The sequence below is a fragment of the Gnatocerus cornutus genome, chromosome 1 (assembly GCF_029298725.1).
Source record: "Gnatocerus cornutus isolate USDA-ARS CGAHR chromosome 1, icGnaCorn1.1, whole genome shotgun sequence".
Lineage (NCBI taxonomy): Eukaryota > Metazoa > Arthropoda > Insecta > Coleoptera > Tenebrionidae > Gnatocerus > Gnatocerus cornutus.
Window position 1 is genome coordinate 28,155,245 of NC_142233.1, and position 15,655 is coordinate 28,170,899.

General features: G+C 34.1%; 1 protein-coding gene across 2 annotated transcripts in view; it reads right to left on the reverse strand.

Moving 5' to 3' along the window:
• Nucleotides 1–15,655, reverse strand: part of side-II (sidestep II transmembrane protein) — a 217,551-nt gene that overhangs the window by 28,733 nt on the left and 173,163 nt on the right. For both annotated transcript variants that reach the window (XM_088045132.1, XM_088045140.1), the window contains exons 5-8: nt 9,180–9,494; nt 7,088–7,233; nt 2,191–2,335; nt 207–337 (exon numbers count right to left, since the gene is read on the reverse strand). In XM_088045132.1, the coding sequence (XP_087901258.1) occupies nt 207–337; nt 2,191–2,335; nt 7,088–7,233; nt 9,180–9,494 (737 nt within the window). The remainder of the gene's footprint in view (nt 1–206; nt 338–2,190; nt 2,336–7,087; nt 7,234–9,179; nt 9,495–15,655) is intronic.

The window sequence follows — 15,655 nt, forward strand, 5'->3', positions numbered from 1 at the left end:
GCAGGTCGTTGGATAATTTTATTTTGTAATTAAATTATTTAGTAGTACGCTAATTTATCGAATTGAAATAGTAGGTAGTTGGTAAAGTTAGTATTCCGGTTTAGATACATTTAATCCCTTCTGATTTAATGAGATTCCTACCAATGCTCGCAAAGTTCTCCCAACTTCAAATAGAAGTTCAGGTGCACGAGTTCGTTTACACTTACGTTATGCAGCCAAGTGAGTTTTCTCCATTGAGGGTTTGCTGTAACTCGACACTCAAAGTAGACGTCGTCTCCTTCCTTGATGTCATCAGCATTGAGCGTACTTCCCAAATGGAGCGACACTTGCGGGGGGTCTGAAACAATACGCTATTGTCAACACTGACAGCAAAAACTGCTCCCGGAGATATATAAATCATTGATAGACTGTTGTGTGTTCTGTCTCAGATTCATAAACAATAGACCAAGAAAATGAACAGATTCTAAGGAAAGTCCCGCCTCCATCAACTCAGAGGATTACTCAAAATCGCTTGAAAAAGCTCGTTTGCAACCGGAGTCATTGTATACAGCAAAGCAGGTAATGGTGATCTCGAGTCTAACTTGGAAAAAAAATTCTAATTTGATGGTGCAAGAACAAGCTTTTGCTTCATATCCAATTACGGAGATGCGCGTTTTGATGCAGTCACAATGTTTTGGTGCTCCATTAACGTCAGCTTTCGTGTTTTTACAGTTGGAGGTGACAGTTTCAGGCAATTGTAAAGTAGAGAGTGGAAGGAGACGCGAAAATAAAACAATTCCAGATGAGACTCAGACGGGCTTTTTTAAAACGCCGATAAAGCTACTTTGAGAAGGTGTAGCAACTTGCGAGCACAAAGCTAAAGTTGTTTACAAGAAGGGTTTAATTTCTTACTTCACTTTGATAATTAATTTTTTGTTTAGGCCAAAGTTCTTATTTTGCAAATATCTCCCAAACATCATTAGAACCTTAAAAGAACTTAAATTAAACTCTTTAGAGACAAGACTGCAAGCGACTCTTTACCTTATACACCACCACCATATTGATAGTTTCAGTTTGCTGCAAGAAAGACCGTCGGAATGAGTCGGACTGTGGTGAATTTGGAGCTCCATTTTACGCAGAATTTCACCAGGAATTTCAATTCAAATTCGACGTTCGGCCACAGATTACTATTGTATTCAGTGCTAAGCATTCCAGCTTACAAAATTTCAAATTTAGCTTTCTTCGTCGTACAAACTTTTTGAAACCAATTTTTTTACATCACAACTTGTAGCTTGACAAAAATGTTGCCGCTACAACTTTTTGTTGGTTCTGTGCTTTGCTGAATAATAACTCCTGCAAGTTATTCACGAGACTGTTATGCTTTTTAACTTTTTACGTCTTAAAGTAAAGTTTGTACATTTCCACAATTTTAAAAATATCCGAATACGAATAATTCGTTCCGAAACGATTTCCCTGGCGATTCGTCTTCTGTGCAGGTGTCCCACCGGTCTGTGGACGGAGTGGTGTCTGCATTCTGTGAAACTGATTTTGTGGATAAATGGACTCGTGTATGTAAAGTATTGTATCTTGTCTTGAATTAAATTTGTATATCACAGTTCTAAATGAATTGTTCCTACTTCGCTCACCCACGCTGGCAATTTATAAAGTTCCGTATATTGCAAGTAAAAGTGAATATTAGCGCTGCAAATTAGCAAATTCTTTGTCGAAATTACACTTTGTAAAGACAGCCATTTTCTCTAAAATACAAAGCAATTACAGCGACCGTATGCAGATAATTAAAAAAGTGCTTTTACTTCGCAATACGTTCGACTAATTAAAAACCTTTCTTCAAAAGTACACTAATGAAACTTTAATTATACCCCGGTTCCAAATGAAAAATTACTATCGACCTGCGAACAAAGTTTCCGGAACAATGAATAAAGTTAAACTTTATGAAGAATAAAATGGACATTAATCTGAGACAGGTGATTATCCTTTGAAAGTAAAAATGGCTCTGAGAATCTACTTTGACGAGCTTTAACTTTGACGGGAAAATCTGAGCCACAAATATGTTTTCTAATTACAACAGCTGTAAATAGAATAACAAAACGAGTCGCAGTTGGTACGAATTTAAATTGGATTTCTAATTACGAGTTTTGATGTAAAAGTGACGACCCACATGCTAAAAGATTGCGTGAAAATCGTACTTACAAACGACTTCTATTTTCCAGGACGTTTCCAGAAAGAGGCCCGTGACGTTGGGATTTTCAGCCCTGCATGTTATGGATTTTCCATCGTCCTCGGTCGTCGGAACGAAACTTAACTCACTTATTGTTACGTTTTCCCGCGTTTCTTGCTGAAAATAAATGAGGAATTATAGACCAATTAATTTAAATTTTAAAGTAGGCTATATTATTTGAATATTCTTCGCAACGGTATGAAATGAAAAGTTTACTTTTACACAGGGATTTCGCTAAGAGTTTGGATATTAAAATAAGAAGTTATGATGAACAGCCAACAGAAAACTAAAGTTTGTTTGAGCGTTCGGCGAAATTTACGATCGGCAAAATCGAAATGAGCACCGAAACTTACGAAATAACGCTCCTCTTCGACGATATATTGAACGCGGCTTACTCGTAAATTACACTAGTCAACAAATTTTGGGAAAAAGTGTAAATTTTGTAATTTCATACGTGGAAAGTCACTCCTTAAAGCAAAATGGCGTTCTAATTTCGAATCTGAAATCCGTTGTGCTACAACAGGTCCGGATTCAGAGATATTTTTGAACAAACAATTTTGTAGATTCTACTGTATGAATAAAAGTTTATTTTAATTAGTTTTTCTTGAAAACTACAAAAGTTATGGAATTGCTCAAGAGTGTTTTGGAAAGCCAATTTAATGAGCTTTCCATCGACCTATAAAGCTCATCGCTAGGGTTTTAGTACTTCTCGTGATATTTTTTAAAAACTATCTCATGTCTATAAAAAATGCCCTTTTTAGAGATTTTCATAAGTAATACCATTAGTAGATGAATATTCGTGAGAATTCAACTCACCATAGATTCGACCAATAAGAGACATTTATTTTTTCAAATAAACCAATCACAGCAACTTTTCTTGGAAATTTTCACTAGTGAAATTTTCAGTGACAATTCCACGCGAAAATACCGCTGCTTGTCAGTTTGTTGAATTCTCATGACGAATATAACTCGGAAGTTCGAAATTGTGGGAAATTTTTCCTCCAGTACTCTTCGCTTCGCTCACTCGTGCAATTGATCGTCGAAAAAACTACTCGTCTGTCGGAAAAATTTCCGACAATTTCAAGCCCACTCGTTATATTACTTATGATAATTTAGACGATTTATTAGCTAAACGAAATTTATGTTGCTATGAAAATACCACGAGTTGCGTAGCAACGAGTGGTATTTTCTAAGAGCATCATAAATTGAGTTTGCTAATAAAAGTCTAAATTATCACAGAATATTCATCCTACGAATTGTATTTTGCACGACTATTCCATGCATACAGTAGTAATAATAATAATAATTTCGTCAGCGGAATCATTAGCAAAACGACTCATTTTTAAACGTGAAAAAATTAATTTGCTTATGTAACCATGGTTGACAACACCAGCACCGTGCTAAGGCTTGTCGCGATAATACTACGGTAGATCTCAATTCTGATTGGATGTTAACTTATAAGCATGGAATAGTGATATGTAATTTTGCATTTAACTTAAGAATTATAATTACATCCATTTTTCAATGTAATGCATCATTGAAAAGACTAATCTGGCTATTCTGACGCGATGACAAATGCATTGCTATCTTTTCTCGTTCAGATGTTTCAAAAAAAAACACCAAAAAATTTAACCTTTTTGTTATTTTTGTCAATTTTATTAAAAAAACAAAGCCGAAATCGTGATTTCTAAGTACATATTTCGACATTTAACTGTAGTCGAAAAAGCAAGAGCCACTGCAAAATTAGAAAAAAAAACTGGTCGCTAAGAGCAGTTGCTGCTAATTAGCAAATGTTGTATAGCTAAGATAAAATGTTTAGAGAAAAATAAAAAAAACGCTGCTGCCCAAAGCCTGATTTGCATTATAGAAAATAAGAGAAAACCCCATGACAACAAAAAAATCGGTCACATTTCGGTGTCAGTAGTAAGTATTAAACACAAATACTGGCCAATTTGTTGAAAAGTTAGCACAAAATGAGAAGGATGTCACTGAAAACTGTTGTTCTTAGGTATGAATCTTCAACTAACTGAACTTTTTTTCCGGACATGAAAGCAGAGATTTGAACTTTTATTACGACTTATTGCATTAAATCAAAATTAAAATTCTATGCAAAAAAGTATTTAAAAAGTTTTAAAAAACTGTTCGTTTTACTTATGTTAAGTATGTTGACAAAAACTAACTCTTTCAGCGACTTCTATCAGGGTCCGACAACCCTTGTGTCCACCTCCAAAATCGTCTTTAATTTTAAAGATAAAATTTTGAAAATTTGCATACGCTCATAGTTGACAAAGCTCTAGACGCTAACCCAAAATTATTTTTTTTATCACTCATAGTGCTATAAAAATTTAATTTTTAGCTAATCGTGAGGGGTTGTGAAATCAGTCCCTAATTATTATTTTTTTTTTTCAATAAAAATGTGTTATAAATTTCTCAGTTGTCATTTTAGATTTAATGCAAATTGTATTCAAAATTTGAGGAAAAATCCTGTGTTATTAAGTTAGTTTCCAATTTCAATACGTCAAAAGTGGGAACTACGTTTATACACCTGTCAACAACTTGGGTCTCAAATATGACATCTATCCTTTGGTTTGCTTTAGATTGTAACAAAAGTCTTACTTGGTGAAATTGTCGTTTTGTCGATGTTAATTAACGATTTCTGGTGTCAATAAAGTGCAACATGCCCGAGTTAATCAAAATTAACCTTCATAGGAGTGAATGAAGTGACTTGTAAAATTTTGGTGAAAACGTAGTTTGCCGCTGCGCTGTCAGAATTTTGAAAACTAACTTGATAAAACAGCGTTTTTTTCGCAAATTTTAAACACAATTTGCATTAGATTTATAATAAAAACTCAAATATTTGTATTACAGTTATGTTGAAAAAAATTTGAATTCGTGAATATTTCTGCAAAAACTCAAAATGCGCTAAAAATGATACGCGACGCCAAACAAACCGTGATAAAAAAAACACCAAATTTTTGCATCAGCTTCTAGAGCTTCTTCAACTATGAGAGTTTCAAGATTTTGCAAGTTTTTTGTTGACCGATGTAATCGAACTTTACAGTTACAGAATCAAGTCCAATTATACTTTTAACGATAAGACAGTAATTTTTGTAAGCTCTGGCTGTGACCGCAGTTCAAAAAAGAGCTTTTAAATTGCGTAATTATACTGGTTGCCGGCTGTGACGTCATCACAACAATTATGCTTTGACTTTGTTCTTTCGCTTCTTTGTTCTCACTTAAAGTTGTAATTATTAAATTTGTTGCAGGCAATTATTGACGCGGGGCCGGATTCGTGTTTAATAAAGTTCCAACACCTTTTTAAGGACAATTTCGACGTCGAATGAGAACAAAACGAAAAGTTCTCATATTCTGCGACACAAAAATACAAAGTGACAAGAAGTTATAAATAGTGAGTCAATTGAGTTCATATCTGTAGTAATTATCCCATCAAAAGAAGCAGGATGAAAGAAGCGGTGCTCAATTAGAGAAAACAATCTTGACTTCCGCGCAATTGCAACTCGACAAAGGATCACAAATAGCGAAACCGTTTAAAAATAATTGCTTTTATAGCAACCTTATCAAAGATAGATCTTTAAAAACAGACGAAGCTGAGGACACCGCAACAAAGGATCAAGTTTCAAAATAAACGTTGACATTTACGTGTGCGCTCATTCCTGACGACATTGGAGTTTTCCCGAAGTCGTATTTCACGATAATTGTTTCAAAGGCATGATTTATGTGCGCACAACTCAAATTTAATTAAAAACACAAAAGAGCCACCCAGATATGTATGTAAAATGAATCTGGCTCACTTAAAAAAATGATGCCGATTACGCTGCGTCAGCGAAAGCCTTTTTTCCATCGCTTGGGGCTCTTATTTCCACTCAATATTTTGAAGCGAAGTGCACAATTTGTACAAAGTATTCCACATTAAACGATAAAAGAATCGGATATTGTTCATTGGCCCGGCAGCTGTAATGAAAGTTGGCAGCAAAACGATTTTAGTAGCGATCAAAACATTGGCGTTTGCGTTAAAAAAGTTATTTCTCGCCTCGCTTAACAATGTTCAATAACCAAATTTTTCTTTTGCTCTAACGTTTTTTAATAAAGATACAAATGAGATCTGATATTAAATGACGCTTTTTGTATGCAAATGAAAGGAATGTTTAATACGCTGGAACGGTTCAATTCAAACCGAGTGCATTAGAGGTATCTAAATAGCTTTGCGGATATACCTAGAGGATTATTTTAACGTTCGGCAAGTACCTCGGTGTATCAAGCCAATTTACTTTATAACCACCATTACAATCTTTACCGTTACAATACAAAATATGAAAACTTGACCGAATCCGAATAAGCTCTTCTAGGGTTGTTTCCAACTCGTTCAAATTATCTGTACAAATTAATACCACTCCATTGTGTCAGAAAAACTCTAAACTTAATTTTATTTATATTCACTAGCTCCCGTAGAATTTATTTTTAACTGAAATAATTAGAACGTAAAACCTGAAATTGAATAAACTTATTTTCAATTGAAAGCGGCAACCCACATCGAAAACTTGTTAGTTTTTCCAATTAATTCTCCTTCCACAACAAAAGATTGTTATCTATAGACACAATGAGTGACCGAGTACATAAATCAACTTAAAAGAAACGATGAAATAACTGCTTTGATTCTCCTAGAGCTTAATAAATTATACGCAGTAGATGCCTCCAGAAAATAATGCATATTTAATGTACCGGGCGAAATTTTGCGGATTTAGCTTAACAAATATTGACGTAATTCTTTTCAAGCGAAGAAAAAAACTAGTCCAGTCGAGGCATAAATTGGCACGTTCCGAGATAAGTCACGAAAAAAAATGTTATTACCTTCGTCCTGCGAAGCGGACGCTTTCCTTTATACCAGGTGATAACAGCAGGAGGACGGGATCCTGCAGACTCGCAGGTCACTTCGTATCTTTTGTCAGCTACCAGAGGGCTCACCGTCTTCAAAATCGAGGCGGTGAGAGGCTTCACTGCAACCGAAATTGGAGCAATAAGCTTTCGTGACGGACACGTGTTTTTTACTACATCGATAATCAGGATTTATCGCTCGTTTGACATGACAAATCACAATAATTTTTCCAGGGTGGCAGAGATAAAGATTTGTCAATAGAAGGGCAACAGTCGAATCGATTTCGCACGAATTGAAAACGTGGTGACACAGCTTAATTGAATTTTTATGACGGAGGCAAAATGAAAGGCGGGAGGACGAGGTGTTCTTAAAAAGATAATAAAAGTTAATTATATTTTTATTTTGGGCTTTCGGGAATCGCAAACGTTTTATCTAGATTATGGAAAATTATGGGATGGTTTTAGAAAAATTTATAGCCATTTGTTTTGTTGAGAGTTTGGTTAATTTTTAATACAAAGGGCTAATTGTTATCTAAAGGGAGATTTAAGCCAGAGCGTAAAGAAGCGGTTTTGTTGAGTTTTTAATTTAAAGTATGACTATCTTTTCGTAACATTTATTGTAAATATAGATATTATCTCTTATTAATTTTTTTAAGCCAAGAAATTCCACAGAACTTTTCTAAAAGAGCGTTTTAATTTTTAATATGAGGAGCAGTAAAAATTCACATTGTAAATCAGAAAAGTCAAATTTTTGAAATAGAAACTTTAGTTGCAATTAAAAAATTCACTCTCAATTCATAATATCATTTATAACGATCTAAATTCCCTAATTTTTGCTTTTACGGCCGTTTTAGCTCCTAATTCCATTGCGATCAATTTAATAATAATTTTGTGAAATTGTAATTTTTACTTGGCGTCAAAACCTTTAAAAAGTTTTAAACTAATCAAAAATTCTGAAAATATTGTTAAAACCTATCATTCTGGTAAATTTAATGTTGCAACAATCAAATTGGGCGAAGTTTCCAAAATATCCTGTAGCTCTGATCCATTTAATGCTAAGATAACAAAATTTCCTGTTTGTGTCAAAATTGAAACAGAAGAGTTATAATAGTAATTATATGTCAAAGAAGAGAAGACGTTTTTCTGACTCTAGCGGTATTATTTGGCGAGATAAGTAGCCTGAAATATCGTCATTAGCAATTGTTGAATAAAAATTTATGATCTAAAACCATCCCCAATAAATATTTTGCTTATTATAGGCAACCAAAAATACGCTTTTCTTTATCAACTAGTAGAAGAAATTTAATTTCACAGTTCGAAAGCACACGATATAATAACATGTTCTTTTTTAAGCTAGAAGTAAACAATTTTTAAAGCTTGTAGGTCTAATTCATTAATATAAAAATTTTAAAAAGTTAAAATTATTCTTAATTTGCTTATGAATTTACCAAATAATTAGTTTTTAGATTAAAAGTTAGTAAATCGTTTAACAATAAAATAGAAATTGTATCACTTCAGACTGGTCTCTTTGTAGCGGTAATAAATGTTTAGTTACCTTCCAGAAAGTCCTTTATTGCAGCAAGCTGCATGTTGTGGAGTTTATGACTCATCAGAGTAAATAGCTCACACTATTTGATTGTAATTTTATATCTGGATTATTTTGAACCGTCTTCATTAACTTTATTGGTGACGAGATATTGTAAAATTTAATTAGTGAACCTGTCGTTTCCTAACATAATTTGTTAAAAATGTTAAATAATGTTCAAGAAAGTTCTCATTTCCGATCTAATTTTGTTTTTATGCAAATTTATGTGTAAAAGTCATTGCAAAGAGCATTTGGTCCCTCCGTTTATAATTTTTCCTGTAAAACCGTGTAACAGACCCAGCCACCCGTCGCAAATCATAATTATTCCGTACATTAAAACGGCAAGTTTTCGCATGAATACTCCGTCAACCGCAAGTACGTGATGCCATTCCTCTGTTCTTTTCAAAAAATTTCCATTTTATTGTTGCCCTTATCGCGCAATAACTGTCTCTCCATCGGAAAATGTAAATTCCTTAAACTCACGTAACAAATCCAAGACGACGGAGGCCACTTTGGGTTCTGTCAGCACCGTGTTGATAGCTTGACATGTGAAGATGGCGTCCAGATCCTTCCGTGTGACGCCTGTCTTCACCAGCCTGTATTCGATGACGTCGCCCGCATTGTGTTCGTACTGGTCGTCCACCATGTCCGCATTGATCAGCCATCGCACCAACGGCTGCGGATGGCCACCCACTGTCCGACAGGTCAAAGTGATGTCGTCGCCTTCTTCATGCGGTCCCACGGTGCCGTTCAGTTGACGTCCCCACTTATCCAGAATTGTGGGCTGTTCCGGCGGAACTGTAATAAGAAAGAAGTGGACAATTAATTTTGGAAGGAAGAGCTTGATTGCTGACCGTTCGCTGACGCTAATTGAACGAATTAAGTTGGGGCGAGTGGACGGACGGGATCGGGGATTTTTCTCAGAGGATTTAATAACGGTGATGGTTTTTTCAAGTAGATATGTGGTGGAGTGAAAGGTTGCGAGAAAAAGGGAAGCAGGTTTATCGGCGGGATTATAAATAAATAACATCGAAATGTTGTAAAGTTAGGAGGTTAGAATAAATACTCTATTTAAAGGGCTGGAGGAGAGAAATTTTGTGCATTCAAACTTCATTTTCTAAAATTTGATCAGTGATCTGAACACATTACGGCGATCGTTGTAGAGTCAAAAACCTGTAATTTTGGCGTTGCCACCAAATTTACCTCGACGTAAAGCACCCAAAACTGCCCATTTCTTGCCGGCAAATTTTTAGCTTTAACGTCCGCCGCATATGTGTCCATTTGATATTTTTCCGGTTTTAAAGCACATAAATCCGGGCTCCAGTCACTTCGTCCGGCACGTTGCGTCGTCTGACTTGACAGTAGCTACGTGAATTATCCACCCCTATTATAGTATTTCTGACTTGGGATAATTGCCGGAATAATTTAAAAAATATCTGAATTATGCATTAAAAGAAATTACTTGAAGTAGCCTAATATTTCACGCAACATTATTGCCAAGTCGCAATCTAGATAAATTGGGACTTAATCCTTATAATTTAATATTTAAAGCTGTTCCAAATGAAGCCTCAATTTATAAATAGCCGTGGAGGTTTCACAAAAGGGTAAAAGAAACGCAGCGATAAGGGTTGATGCCGAGGTTGCACAATACAAAACACAATGTTTATATTTAATCCGGGGCTATTTATCAGAATTACACACCGAATGGCTCAGCGTTGCCTGAGAAAGATGAACGACCTTGTTCGGAAAAATGAAAATATGATTCCGAATCATTTCTCTCTGACATTATTTAAAATGTCGGAACGTGATTAATTACTTTTAGGTAATTCCCCATAAATATCAGAGATTGCTATACACATGCTACCAGTAAGAACGATAGATAATGCAATGATTTATTTTAGAGCTTTTTCACTATTTCTGTCACTTCATTGATTGCCGAGAGGAGAGCTATTGATAAAAATTCGCAGTTTTTGCAGAACCGTCGTTCTGAGTAATTAGATATTAATTTAGGAACCATTAATTAAGAAGATGAATGACCGTTTTAAGATATTAATTAAGTGAAGGGCGAGAATTTAAATGGTCGTCTTAGAATAAAGCCTCGCGGGCTTTCAACCGAGGTGAGTAAAAAAAGAGAATATCCAACATATTTTGGTTCAAAAAAATATTAAAAAATTGTTGGTAGTATGAAATATACAACACATGAGTAGTAAAATTTTGAGCTAATATTGACTGTTAATCTGACATGTGCCGGCTTTATTTACATAAAATATTAACTACGATATGTGGAGCAACAGCCTTGACTGAAATGGCATGAAACAACCCTACGTAATACACTCATAAACACATTTATTACTTTGTAAGTTATTTATTACTTTTTTCTTCCGCCTTAATTGTGTCTTTAAGCTCTATTCGTTGACGTTTGCTCGCACATACAAAGCATTTTTTTGCTCGTTCTTATTTTCGACCTCCAATTTAATTAAAACCACCACTGGTTGTCCGGACTATTGATTAAGTGCTTTAATAATTTTCCCCGGCTCTATAGCCTAGCCGAACTGCCTCAGACTTCAATAATATTAAATACCGCTTTTTGAAAACTAGTCTCGACTAACCGCTAATTAAATTTGCGACTTTGAAAGGCGATAAAATGCAGGTGCTATGAATTAACCGAAAAACAAATTTAAATTGATTAAAGGGTTTCTCATAAATTTCCCAGACACATCGATTTCAGGTTATTCAGGTGTAAATTAATTCATGTATCAAAACGTGGGATTCTATAATATTAGATTCGATGCATGAACAACACCTTTTATTAGCCGGAGATGAAATTGCGTTATCTATCTTATTTAGAGAAGACACATATTACTTGGTATTGCACTTGCATTCAGGCTTTGGGGCGTGCATCATCCATCTATCTATTTGAATGAAGATTCTGTAGCTTTGTGGAAGGTATGGATTATAAACGGAGTGAATAGAGAATCGTTACAACACAGATTTTGTCTCCTACATAATTTAAACAAAATATATTATGTTTGTTTCTAATAAGCTATTTATCAACATAACTAAATACCACTTTAAAAAATGTGCACATAAAAAAATTATCAAAAAAAAGTGGAAAAAACTAGGATAAGCTAAAAATTAACTGTTTTAGGTGATGGACATTTTTGGCTTGTCTTCAAAATTAAAATTTCTATAGATTGCATTTTATTCTAAAATTTTGAAATTCACTTGATTAACAAGTCGGAGACAATAAAATTCTCAAATTTTGCTTATTCATAACTGACACTATCAAAGTCACGAAATATAATAAAAAGTCATGAAATTTTTGCTAAGAATGCTAAGAATTATGTCTCTTGCTGTAAAATTTTGGAAATTACCGCAGCTGATAAACAAGTAAAAAGAAGTGCAGCCTTCAGATTTCACTGTTTTGAGACTAAAACTTTAATGTTACACAATTTGACAGAAAATAAAAAATTTAATAAAATCTGTGTTTCTTACTCTAACATTTTGGAATTTAGCACAGTTGATAACGGAGTCAATAGTAGGAAAATCTCCAAAATTTACGACAGAAAATGGAAAAATTTTGGAATTCAATATAAAGTAAAAATAAAAATTTCTTAAAACATCTGTTTTTTACTATAAATCTTTCGAATTTAGCACAATCAATATACGTGTCAAAAGTAGTAAAATCCTTTATATTTTACTGTTTAGAGACTAAAATTGCCAGAGCAAACACAGAATTGAATAAAAAGTGTTGATTTGTTCAAAATAAAAATTTTCAAAAATTGTGTTTTTTGCTCTAACATTTTGGAATTTAGCCAAAATTTTACACCTGTAAAAGCTTGAAACTGACAAAGTTACAGAATGTAATATAAAGTGATAAACATTTTTGGTTGGGTTTGAAAATAAAAATTTCCAAAAATACTGCTTCTTACTCTAACACTCACACAGTTGATAAACAAGTTAAAAGTAGTAAAGCCTCAAATTTTTTTTGTTTCGGGAGTAAATTACTAAAGCAACGAAAGGTAATTAAAAGTGCTGGATTTTTTTTTCGACGTTTTATTATGTCCTTTGCAGTAATATTAATCTATACCTATATAGCACCGTTTGTTGATAAACATTTCAAAATTAGTAAAGCCTTCAAATTTTACTGTTTTAGGAGTAAAACTGTCAAAGTTACAAAATTGAATAAAAAGTGGTGGGTATTTTTGGTTGGTCCTTAAAATAAAATTTTCTAAAATGCACCTATGTCTATTGTACTAAAATTTTAGAGTTAATAAACAAGTTAAAACTAGTAAAACCCAAAAATGTTATTGCTGTACCTTTAACGTTGCCAAAGAAATTTAAAATAATGTGGTTTGACTTGAAAATAAAAATCTCGAAAAATTTGATTTCTTTTTCCAAAATTTTGAAAATTAGCACAATCTATAAATACGTAAACAGCAGTAAAATCCCTAAATTTAACTCCTGAACGATTGAAATTGCTCAAGTTACAGAATTTACTATAAGTTGATAACTTAACAACAAATTTTGGATAAAGAAATCAAAAGTAGGAAAATTTCCAGTTTTACCAGTAATTAATTTTATCCAATAAACAAAAAAATGTTAAATTTTGTTGTAGCAACGTGTAGAAGAATAAAAACCTGAGCGCCAAAGCAGGCATTTTTTAAATAAAGAATAAGTTAATTTTCTATGCTTAAAAATACTGTCACTTTTAAGGGGTTTAAATAGCTGTTTGCATAACAATAAAAAATTTCATAAAAAATTTGGCTGACCCAGAACCGTCTTTCACTGTCTAATCAGAAAACTAAATTTTTTAGTAGTGAAAGAGGTGAATTGTCTTGTGCGAGAAGACACTCATGCAGGCTTTACTTTTCAATAATGCATTTTTCCGGGACGTTTGCCTTGGTTTGTATCTACCATTCGTACGTATGCTTTTAAATTGAAATTAACCTGCTAGCGTGAGCTCCCACGTCTGTAATATCCAACTAGGTTTAATTATTACCTTTCCTTGTCACATTAATGTTACAAGTATCGATAGTTTCACCAGGAGGTATCCAGAATTTCCTTTGTACCTAAATTCGTCTAATGAATTAGTTTGAAATAATATGGTACAATGGTGTTTTGGAGGTTTTTACTGTAATGAAAAGAGCCAAATATAGAAAAAGTTAAGTAATGATTTCGTGGGCACTCCGAACAATCAGAGTTAGGTAGTAAATCAATGACCTTTGAAACTCCGGACGTTTGTTATGAAAATAATCCTATTTAAAAGAGTAATTCATCAAACGCCTGTCAAACTCAACGATTTCGGCGTTAACCCTTGCACTGTCCGAGTCCGGCATTGATCGCTCCTCATTCCAATTCCTCGTTCGTCCTTCGCCTTCCTTACATATTGAGAGAGGACGTGGCCATTGCCACTTCATATGTAATGTGGTCGTATCCAAATAGCGCTGTGACTTGACTGTAAAATCGTGTGATGTACGCCACAGATCCGTCGTTTTTCTCACATCCTTCTTCTTTAACACCAGCCAATTTCAGTTTTCCAATTTTGTTTTTATTCACTGTGTGGTATAATTTTCTTATTCGAGCCGTATTTATATGTATTGCGTGAAGAGGTGGAGGTCGTCATTGTCGATTTTTACTCCTCTACTTGCGCTCAGTCATGAATAAAATGTTATTAAATTTTGTTTGTCAACCTGGTGGAACATTTCGAAATATGTGTACTATTTCAACGAGAGCAGCATGTTCAACATTTCGTGACCAAAACATGTGGAGCTTCTTTCCTACTATATGTACTCTTTGCGATGTTATTATTAATGTTTTTGACTCCTGCTAATATCTTGCAACAAACCACGTATGTGGTATATGATTTAGCAACAATGTTTAGAATATACGTAGCTACCTATTACGCCACATTTAGCAATATAATAGCAGCTGACGCCTGAAATAATATTAGGGGATCCAGTCTGCAGGCACCAAGTTTCATCCCTATAAATTATTCAGACGCGAGTCGTTAAGTTTATTTTTGCATTTAAATTTTCCCGTGAAAAAATTAACATCAAGGTGAGAAAAAGCGTTGACGATGATAAATATTACAATATCTGACTTTAAAAGGAAAATCACTAAAATTGTCTGATGCTTTATTCCGACATAGAAAAAAACTGCTTGTCGTCAACTTGTGAAAATATCTTTTCCCATTTCATATCGGCGGCGTGTATCTGGCAGGACGTGATTGACTTAAAATGCTTTTTGCTTTGTGACAAAATTCCTGATGTTGAATTTACCAAAATTTCGACTTAAATCATGTTTAAGCTGGCATGGAAATCTCCTTTACACGATAACTTGGACAATGTCCGCTTCCGCAGCAATTCTTCATTCTTACTCAAGCACACACAAGGTTGGACTGGATAGTTACCTTCTACTACCTAAACTAAATTTAATTTCCATTACCAACATTACTTAGGGTAATTTACTCGAGGTTGTAAACAAAGTAAATCATTGGTCAATTTTGTGTATACACGGGGATGCTTAATACCTAAAGGTTTTTTAATTGCGGGCTAATTATTTTAAGTGTTTGAAGAATATTAAAACAATCAAAAGTAAAAAATTTAAAAATCGGGAAAACTAAAACGATTTAGAAATGAAAATTCTAAAAGGAATGGATGAATATCAACCGAAAAACGTTTTAACTAAAAAATAAAACAAAATGGAAACTGTTTCCAGGGTTGGGTTAAGGTCACCGCTACACAAGGATGCCCACAGGGAGGAGTTTTATCTCCACTTCTGTGGAACTTGGTAGTGGATGACTTAATACATAAACTGCACATGGAAGGGGTCTATGTGCAAGGTTATGCTGATGACATCGTAATCCTTGTTCAGGGCAAGTTTCTTGACTTGGCTAAAGAGCTCACACAAGGGGCTCTAAGGCTGGTCGAGAAATGGTGCACAGGACAAGGACTATC